Source organism: Gadus chalcogrammus, chromosome 21 (assembly GCF_026213295.1).
Source record: "Gadus chalcogrammus isolate NIFS_2021 chromosome 21, NIFS_Gcha_1.0, whole genome shotgun sequence".
Taxonomy (NCBI): Eukaryota; Metazoa; Chordata; class Actinopteri; order Gadiformes; family Gadidae; genus Gadus; species Gadus chalcogrammus.
This window is the reverse complement of record NC_079432.1, coordinates 1,985,055-1,994,911: the sequence shown is the minus strand read 5'-3', so window position 1 is coordinate 1,994,911 and position 9,857 is coordinate 1,985,055. Positions and strand designations below refer to the sequence as shown.

Here is a 9,857-nt window from a genome sequence, read left to right as displayed (position 1 = left end):
GTGTCCCTTTAACAACCAGCCCGTTCTATTTCATGTAGGCTACGCCGTCTAGGCTTCGCCTCATGGGCTTGTCCCGTGCGCGTTCTCGCGGGCACTGAAAATTTCAACTACGCACCAATCAACGTGGGCACCGCCCACATTTCCCACGGTACGGTGAATACAAGGCGGCGCATACCGCCGCTCATCCTCCCTTTTATTTCAGCAATTGTACTGATCTACGAAGAAGAAGAATGACTTTGAACCTTCAAACCGGTGGCAGCGGCGTGGGCGAGGCGACGGACCAACGGCCCTCTTCAGGGCCACTGGAGAGCGCATCTATGAGAGCTAGGGGGTCCTTTATAGGGCCACTGGAGAGCGCATCTATGAGAGCTAGGGGGTCCTTTTCAGGGCCACTGGAGAGTGCATCTATGAGAGCTAGGGGGTCCTTATCAGGGCCACTGGAGAGCGCATCTAATGCCGCTTTTCCACTGCATGGTACCAGCTCGACACGACTCGACTCGACTCAGCTCGCCTTTTTTGCGTTTCCACCGCGATCTAATACCTCAAGTGGCTGCTTTTTCTAGTACCGCCTCGCTCTAGGTTCCAAGCGGCTGAGCCGATGCTAAAAGGTGACGTCGGCAGACGGCCGGCCACTGATTGGCCAGAGAGTGTGACGAAGTCACGAGAGCGACATGGCAACCATGCTGGTAACGATAGAACAGCCATAGTAGCGCCGCAGCCAACATATTCCACTTCTTCAACATGCCAGCTAATAATACGAACACGAATACCATCGCATCGATGTTCTCCATTGTTGTTATGTGGGTTCTGTCCATGTGTGGGTTACGTAGGTGTTGTTTGCGTCGCGTACAAAAATACGTCACGGCCCTTTCGCGCAGACGACCCCGCCCACGTCCCGGAGGTACTATTTGCGGTGGAAAAGCACCCGCGCTGCTACCGTGTCGAGTCGTGTCGAGTCGTGTCGTGTCGAGTCGAGCTACATGTGCGGTGGAAAAGCGGCATATGAGAGCTAGGGGGTCCTTTTCAGGGCCTCAGTGCGCCTCCTGTCCCACTTCCCTGGCGCCGGGTGACTCACTTTTTTCTCTTGATCATCGCCTTGCTTGAGCTAGGAGGAATTCGTTTTTGATTAAGCTGTTGTGTTCTGCACATCCTCGGCTATTTTGAGTCTTATGCGCCCCGGTGACTCAAGTTTTTTGACGGGTCCAGCAGGAGTGCATTGATGGGGCTCCGCTCGCAGCTTCGCCTTAGCCCATAAGGCCTACATGAAATAGAACGATAGTTATGATACTATAACTCTAGCTCTATGATTGTAGGCGTAGCCGTCTAGTTTCCCACCTGCTGACCCTCCAAATGCTGAAAGAAAAGCGTGGAGGATGGTCGGCAGTTTGCGCCGCCTTCTATACACGGTACCGTGGGTAATGTGGGTGGTGCCCACGTTGATTGGTGCATAGTTGAAAATTTCAGTGCGCGCCAACACGCGCACGGGACAAGCCCATGAGGCAGAGCCTAGACGGCTATGCCTACAATTATAGCCCTAGAGTTATGATATAATAACCATCGCTACCAGGTTTTAAAGATGGAAAGACAGGGTGAGCATTTAGAGAAGTGGCTCAAAAGTGGGTCAGGTCAATCCACAACAGCGTAGGAGCTATGATGCCAATTTTGAAATAATGGTAGTCAATGAGGCTGAGTCAAGTAACAACTGCCAAGCTGCCAAGAAGTTCGGGGTCACGGAGTGCAACGTAAGAAGATGGCGAGCACAAAAACAACGTCTCACAGATGCCAGTCAGCTAGGAGGAATTCCTAGCTGGTCTGCAAATCTTTTTTTCTAAATGTTTGTGTTGTAAACGGGGGGTCGTCTTATAATCATGGTCGTCTTATATTCGGACCAATACGGTACTGTGGCTCTTCACTGCTGCGTTGTCCCCAGATGACATATTGATCCTGACAGACCAAAGGCCTCCAGTGAACTTGTTTACATTCGACCTTAACGGTTATGCTGCTCTCACTCTCCAAGAACAACACAAAGGTTATGGTCCTCATGTTGACTGTTCGTCCACGAGTTCATACATACTAACTTTTGGCTAATACTATAAGCCATATCGCAGAAATAAGAACACAATATTAAACAATAGGAAGTATACTCCATTCAGGCAGAGCCTTCCTTGACCTCTCTCTGGTGAGGTCACCATCACACCTGCCTGCATGGCGCTGGGTGTGGGCGGGGCTTGTTGAGTCCTCTCTGTATAAATAGCCGTGTCCCTTTGGGGAAGCATTAGCAGCCCTGCTGAGCTCCCAACAACACCTCTGGAACCATGCTCAGCTCTCTCCTGCGCTCAGCGCTCGGTAAGTACTGTCATGGAGTCACTCCTTCTGGGACCCGGGACCCCACAACATTCACTCTCTGGCTTTCAGAAAATATGTTTTTTTTTTTTACACGTGATAATGATTTTGTTTGTTTTTTAGTTTTGGCAGCAGTCTGCTGTCTTACAAGTGCAGGTAAGGGGTGTGTGTGTGTGTGTGTGTGTGTGTGTGTGTGTGTGTGTGTGTGTGTGTGTGTGTGTGTGTGTGTCCTCTTCTCTGAAGCCTACATCCTCTATGTCCACAGAGAGCGTCATCACCTGTGAGAACCGGATGCAGCGACTGAGTTGTGGTAAGAAAACCCGTCAATGAAAGGTTCGGACGACCGGGCCAGAAATAATGAAATGCAAACATGAGGTCAAAGGGAAGTGTCTCACTGTGCAGTTAAGCCTATACTCAGAAAAGCAGGATGCTCTTGACACACCGATATGTTTTTCAGCAATTTACAGGTAGTTCGCCTCTATGATAGACCTACTTTCTTGGTGTCTGACGCAAAGCACGATGACCACCAGAGAGTAAAACATGAGCTCCCAGTTAGGTCCACCACAGATTGTTGGCATGTCCAAAACTAAAAGGCTTTGGGGATTTGGTATGAGGGCCCTCGGTCAAGTCTTGGAGACTGTGCTCCCCGGTTCAAGACTGAAAGAGTATGATCGACTCTAAATATTATGAAGTGCACCGCTGGAAAAGAGGGGTCAGAACTGGCTCCAGTCGGAACCTCGACCCAGAATCGAAACTATCCAAATGAAAAGAGATGGACAGGATTCAACAGCAGCTGAGATTGGAATATGACCCATTTCTTAATCAGTTTGCACTGATATCAAACCCAATATTTACAGAGCAATGACCCCTAAAACACACACACACACACACACACACAAACATAGATACAAACACACACACACACACACACACACACAGTCACTCCCCTTATTTTTGCCTTTACAGATTCATCTTTTGCTGTTTCAATTTCGCAATACCAACTATTGAATAACCCAGTAGAAATACAAATATATTTTAATTATAGCCCTATTGTGTTATTCAACCTAAAAGACAGAGTAGGTTGTTTGCACAGGTCGCCCAGTACGACTCACTTGACCGTTCGGCCCCCAGTCGACTGTTTTAGGAACTGCATGACGTCACTGCCCATACATAATTGACGGCATTCACTTTATAGCGATAAATGTGCATTATTTTTCGTAATCTTCGGTCAGTTTGAATAACAGTCTTTGCGTTGTCTAAGCTTTTGTGATTAGTACTATTTTATGTAACTGTTGATGTTCAAATAAAACATTTTAAAGGACCCAGGGATGGCATTTATTCTTCTTTGGGACGGATTAGGAGGACGTATTTTTGTGGTGCACAAGGGAAGTTTATAATTCCGCAGAAATAAATCCATTACAACGGTTCCTTTCATGTATACATTTTGTCTAAGAAGATTAATATGAGACATTAATACCGCTGTTGGATGATCTCCTTGTAATAAAAACGTATATTTTCGAGTTACCCAGGGAAGACATTCATTGTTCTTTGGGGCGGGCTTACCATACAAATGGGCAGCACATAAACCGACGTGTTTTTCAGAGTAAACCGGAAGTCTCCATTCGCTCTGCTTCCTTCCGAAAATCCATTCCAAAGCTAAACTTTTTATATACATTTTGTTTATCAAGCTAATCATGAAAAATCACTGCTTCAAATGTTTTTCAATCAATACAATAAAATGCAGATGACAAACATTGTTAAAGGTTACCATAATTATCAACATGGGGTAATAGATACACACATAGAATGACTTCAGAGAGAGAGACGGAGGCGTCTGGTCTCTTTTGTAATCAGGGCATCAAGGTTTACTACATTTTATGTGAAAATATATATGTTTTAAAAAGGCTTCTGTTGAGCTGTAGACACACTCAGTTACTCATCACAGCAAAGAAGAGAACATTTCTGTAACTACATTCAGTGACCCCAAAACGGACCCCCTACGTTTTGTCAATTGGCCTACTTTCAACGTTATTGCCTAATTTGCAAATCTTAACAAAGATTAAATGATAAATAAAAACATTGGTTAATCTCTAATCCTTCCAACAGATCACGGAGTGGTCAGTGTGCTCACAGTGGCCTACGGACGGACTAACAGACGGACCTGTAGTGAAGGCCGGCCCCCAGGACAGCTGGAAAACACTGAATGCTCTCAAACAAGCGCTCTGGAAGCCCTTGCAAACAGGTGACTATCAGTGTTGAGGGCTTCCCCTAACCTACAGCGGCCCTCTGTAACGTTGTACTGCCACCTTCAGTCTCTTGGGGAATGTGATCCCCGATCACAAGAATTAGTTTCAGTTAAGATGAGTAAATTGACGTTAAAGATGAGTAGAGAACAATGTGTTTTGGTGCCCAGAAAGTGTTGTCTGCTTGCAGGTATTTGTATCTCTCGTCTTATTAGTGATGTGTGTTCCTGGTTAAGGTGTAACGGTAAGAAAGTCTGTGAGGTGGACAAAGCGATCTTCAGTGACCCCTGCCCTGACACCTACAAATACATCCAAACCACGTACACCTGCCTCCCTGCACGTGAGTCCTGTCACTCTGTGAAGTACTGAAACACTGGACCTCCATGTGTGTGAGTGTGATGTCTAACCAGAGTTTATGTGCAGATCATGTCGTCGCTTGTGAGGATTCGGAGGTGGAACTCTTCTGTGGTAGGATTCACTACTGATGTGTCACGATGTGCTCAACAATAAAGACCCATACTTAATCTCCACCTGCAAGTTCACATGTGAGGTTCTCTTCCTGTCTGCTCCCCACCCAGACAGCGGCCAGACGATAGCGCTCATTGGAGCGTTCTATGGGCGCGCCGACCGAACCACCTGTATACAAGGTGTTCCTGACGGGAAATTCAATAACATCACCTGCTTTACTCCTACTGCGAACCAAGTTGTAACTGAAAGGTACTGAGCCTGATTCCTCTCCCTATTAAGATGTACATTCATAGCAAATGAAGAGCTGTCACTGGGTGACTTCCAGATTGGTGAGAGGAGTTAACAACCGTGTCTCCACAGGTGTAACGGTAAAAGCCGTTGTAGCGTCTATGCGGTGAACTCAGTGTTTCAGGATGCCTGTTCTGGGACCGCCAAGTACATGGAACTGGCTTATAGCTGTGAATGTAAGTTTTGGAAACAAACGTTTTTTTTTTTTCCTACAATGTGGATTTAGCTCTTCTCTAATAGAACCTGTTCTTCATACTGAGCTTTCCAATCCTACAGATCCCCTCTGAGGAGAGCAGCAAGCCTACACGACAAATACCAACATCTGGAGACGCATGCCCCCCCCTCCAGCTCTCCACCTGATGAATGAATCTTGATCTTGCTTTCTGCTTTTTGCACTAAATGATTATTACAACATTCAAACTCAGGCTCTCATGCAGTCATGTGTGTTGTGAAACAAAGAACATAAGTGCATACAAGTAGGCCTTCATATACTACCAGTGAGAACTTTTGATGCCTTTACCGATCCATTTACACCATTCTATGTCGAGTAGATTGACCTTCTGAGGTCGGAGGTTATCAAGGCCTTTTTATTAAAGCCTTATTATTAAAGCATGCTACTGTTTGGTTTCAGCACGATCTCATCTATATAGCCAGACTTCTTCCTTCCCTGAGATACTAATGCAACACAGTGGATTAGTATCTCACTTTGAAAATCCCTTCAAATAAATATTCTCTTCAAAATGAAAAACATAGAACTCTTAAAACCGTTATGAGTCCATAAAGATTGATCTCAGCGGTGTAGAAATGATCGTATAAAAATATGTTGGAATAAACTGGAGGGGACTTCCTCTGTGGTCTCTGGTAAAACGTATAAAACGTTGTAATTTTTCTTTTACAAAGAATGTAAAGATGGTAACATGGTCTCGGTCTTTGATAAGACCTTATTGGCAGCACACGGAAAAGTACTGTGGCTCTTCACTGCTGCGTTGTCCCAGATGATGTGTTGATCCTGACAGACCAAAGACCTCCATTGAACTAGTTTACATTCGACCGTAACACGAATGCTGCTCTCACTCTCCAAGAACAACACAAAGGTTATGATCTTCATGTTGACTGTTCATTCACGAGTTCATACTGTGGCAACCCGGCTTGGGGAGTGAACCGCCCTGTTACAAATAGCACACAAACTGGAGCTAACGTAAAGCCAAAACGACACTTTTAATCAAACAGAAAGTACATTACCATTAAACCTAGCTTTTGAGGAATCCATAGTCTCGTTCCTCCGGGTGGAATCCCGTCACCCTCCGCACACGCGAACCAGGAGAGCCTGGTTCGCGCCTCCTCAGGTGCTCCGCATTTCAATAATTGGCTGGACACCAATGCTCTCACTGGCGCCATCTGATGGAAATCTGTGGTACACCGCCTCCACAACCTGCCCCATGGGCCTCCAGGGGCGCTGTGCCAGAGACGGGTTGCCACAATACATAATAATTAATGGCTAATACTATAAGCCATATCGCAGAAATAAGAACACAATATTAAAATATAGCTGCGAGCAGCAACGAGGGGGCCAAGCAGAATATGACTCCATAAACTAATTTTGGAGGCCAGACATAATTGGGTAGGTGGCTAGATGATGACCGTCTCAGTAATTTCACCCACAATGAAAGCTATTGGCAAATGGTTATCAAAGTGAAAATACATTGAAGTTGCATTCTAAGGGATGGAATAGACTTGCTGCTAACAATGCATCCGCCTACGGATCATGGTTGCCGTACGTATTTTCGCGATCGTTTGTTGCGTTGATCATGCACGTCGTCGCAAGGTAACACAACCCGTCTGCAATTTACCAGAATAGCCACAGCAACAAGATAGATCTACTTCAGACACACGGCCTTCAGCACTTTCAACAAGTTTCACATCAAAAATGTAAAGATAGACTGAGATATGATCACACTGTGTTTTTAATGACCCCGTAGAGGTCAAATGTCATCAAATTATTTGGGCATCATCAGGACAGAGTCATAAGAATATGCGCCAAGTTTGGTTCAGATACACGAACACTGTGCATAGATTTGACCTCACTTCCTGTTTGCCGTCCCCCTGAGGTTAAATGTCACCAAATTGTTTGGGTGACCCCATGATGATTTCATGGGGTTCAACCAAGTTTGGTTATGATATGTCCAACGGCTGCTGAGAAATTGACTTATTTCCTGGTTGGCAAGTTTGGCATGATTTATTTAAGAGCTGCTGAGAAATGGGCTTTATTCCTGTTTGGCGTCTTCGCCATCACGTTATTTTGACTGTGTTTGACAGTATGGAATTTAAAAAAGCTGTTTGACGGATTTGTTCAGCTTGTCAACATTCACTTCTCTTTTTCACTTCAGTCTGAAGACTGGTGGAAGTAGTCAAGCCGCCATTTGTTTGGCCTCCTCCATGAAGTGTGGGAACCTTCTGCCGTGCCTGTATAGATAAAGAGAAATTATTGTAGAAATTATACATATTTTGTTGGGGTTGAGGTGTAGATTCATATTTGAAATAAACAAAAACATACCGATCCAGGTGGAAGTTCTCAAGCAGTACTGTGCACCACCATTTACTGAGGACAGGCATGTCTTTCTAAAGTAAGGGGATATTCCAAGAATTGACAATGATAAAATATGCATACAAGTATGAATTTTTCGATGTTGTAACCTTACATACGTCAAAAATCCAATTCTTATTTTAAACGTATCTTTTCAATCGTCAGCTCTTTTTTCATTTAATTTAATGCCTACTTACAACAGTGAGGTTGAATGGTGCCTCCATGGCAAGGTACCAAGCGTACTGTGATGGAAAAATGTAATTGGTGACATTCACACGCGTTGTTATATCTGTTCAGTACATTTTAAGTCTGCGACCGAGTATACCATAATCATGAAGATCCCACAGTCGTTCCCATATGGCTGTGGTGGAAGTCCCTGAGCAATGAAGGTAAAAAATAACATTAGAAACACATCTAAAAACGATTTATTCCTTAAAAGTTAGGCAACAAAAAATGCATGTACTGCGATATCATATCCAGTTTTCTTCAACCAAGTTCCTGGAACAAGCTGCTCTGCGAGATCTCTGTAATGTAGTGGTTTACAAAGTATCTATTAAATTACTGCAGCCTTTACAAAGAGATAAGCTTTATGTTATTTTCAACTATCTCACATGTCACCATGCAAAATATTTATGTGGCCATTGTATGTCATAAATGAACACATTTCACTGGCGTCCAATGGAATCTTAAGAGTGAATGATAACTTTCGAAAACACTTTCCATATATTTCAGATCTGATGACATGTGATGAGCGCATGACTACTTGACTAAAATTTTTAACATGTCAGGGGAACGTGACTGCCTTTAGAAATGTCTTTAACATAGGCTCGTCAGGGGAACGTGACTGCCTTTTGAAAAATCAATAGATTCAACAATATTTTCTGAAGAATTTACAAGAAAGGCGCAGTATTATTATATTCAAATTTAGCGAAAAGTAAATAAACCACGGCACGACTTTAACATGAATATTACTCAATATATTAAGCATATTGACAGTCACACTTACTTCCATGGTTCATCTTTGGTTTCCGATTCAGCGGTGTGTAAAATAAAGTATAAAAAAAAATCACTTCCGTCACGCCAGATTACTTCCGTCGCGCCTGGGTTGTTGTCACGCCAGGGTGTTGTTCTCCGGGGCTGCAGCTGGAACCCTACTCGCATGATGAGGTCATGGGTCTTTGAACCAAGTTTGGTCACGATATGTCTAAGGCAGGGGTGCCCAACCTTTTTTGACCCAAGATCTACTTTTCAAGTAGCCAACCTCCCGAGATCTACCAGCAAACCTACCTTCAAGCGGGGGGGGGGGGGGGGGGGGTAGAGAACAATTGTTGACGGGACAGGACGGGGGACGGGGGTTGTATCGTGAACCTACGAACTTCAGTGGGGGTTTCATTCCGTCTGCGCACGGCACCTTCTCAACGATAATCAATAATCTTCCTCCCACTCAGGGTGAAAATGGTAGGTCTTAGCTTGTTTCCCCTCAGTCATGCCAACGTTTAGGAGTGTGTAACTACTGTTGACGGCTTTCAACTGCTGTTAACAGCACATGCGCTACCGCGCGTATATGTCCCGCGCAAATTAAATTTTATTAAAAAAAATTTGGCGTTTTTTTTTTTTTTTCTTCACCCCTCGCGATCGACTTGGGATCTGTCGGCGATCTACTGGTAGACCGCGATCGACTGGTTGGGCACCCCTGGTCTAAGGTCTGATGAGAAATTGGCTTATTTCCTGTTGGGCAAGTTTGGCATGATAGATAAAATAGTTGCTGAGAAATGGGCTCACTTCCTGTTTGGCGGCTTCGCCATCACGTTCCATTGACTGTCACGGCCAAACGTTTTGGAATTTAAAAAAGCTGTTTAACGCATTTTTTCAGCTTGTGCTGAAGATCATATCGGACAAGTTTCATGAAGATTGGACCGAATTTGTGGCCT

General features: G+C 44.6%; 1 protein-coding gene and 1 long non-coding RNA gene across 3 annotated transcripts; one reads left to right on the top strand and one right to left on the bottom strand.

Moving 5' to 3' along the window:
* The first annotated feature begins 2,254 nt into the window (after positions 1–2,254).
* On the top strand, positions 2,255–6,223 carry LOC130374131 (L-rhamnose-binding lectin SML-like). The gene is made up of 9 exons (XM_056580729.1): positions 2,255–2,346; positions 2,467–2,499; positions 2,609–2,653; positions 4,450–4,585; positions 4,823–4,926; positions 5,010–5,054; positions 5,165–5,303; positions 5,415–5,518; positions 5,619–6,223. Exons 1-9 carry the CDS (start codon positions 2,316–2,318, stop codon positions 5,627–5,629), a joined length of 648 nt encoding a protein of 215 aa, XP_056436704.1. The 5' UTR covers positions 2,255–2,315; the 3' UTR covers positions 5,630–6,223.
* LOC130374136 (uncharacterized) lies at positions 6,206–9,130 on the bottom strand. 2 transcript variants are annotated; one of them, XR_008893583.1, is made up of 5 exons: positions 8,933–9,130; positions 8,252–8,302; positions 8,124–8,168; positions 7,897–7,961; positions 6,206–7,805 (listed from the first exon to the last, which is right to left on the bottom strand). It is a non-coding gene; the product is annotated as an uncharacterized LOC130374136 (long non-coding RNA). The 2 variants fall into 2 exon arrangements; XR_008893584.1 differs by having other exon boundaries at positions 7,897–8,450.
* Positions 9,131–9,857: the final 727 nt, after the last annotated feature.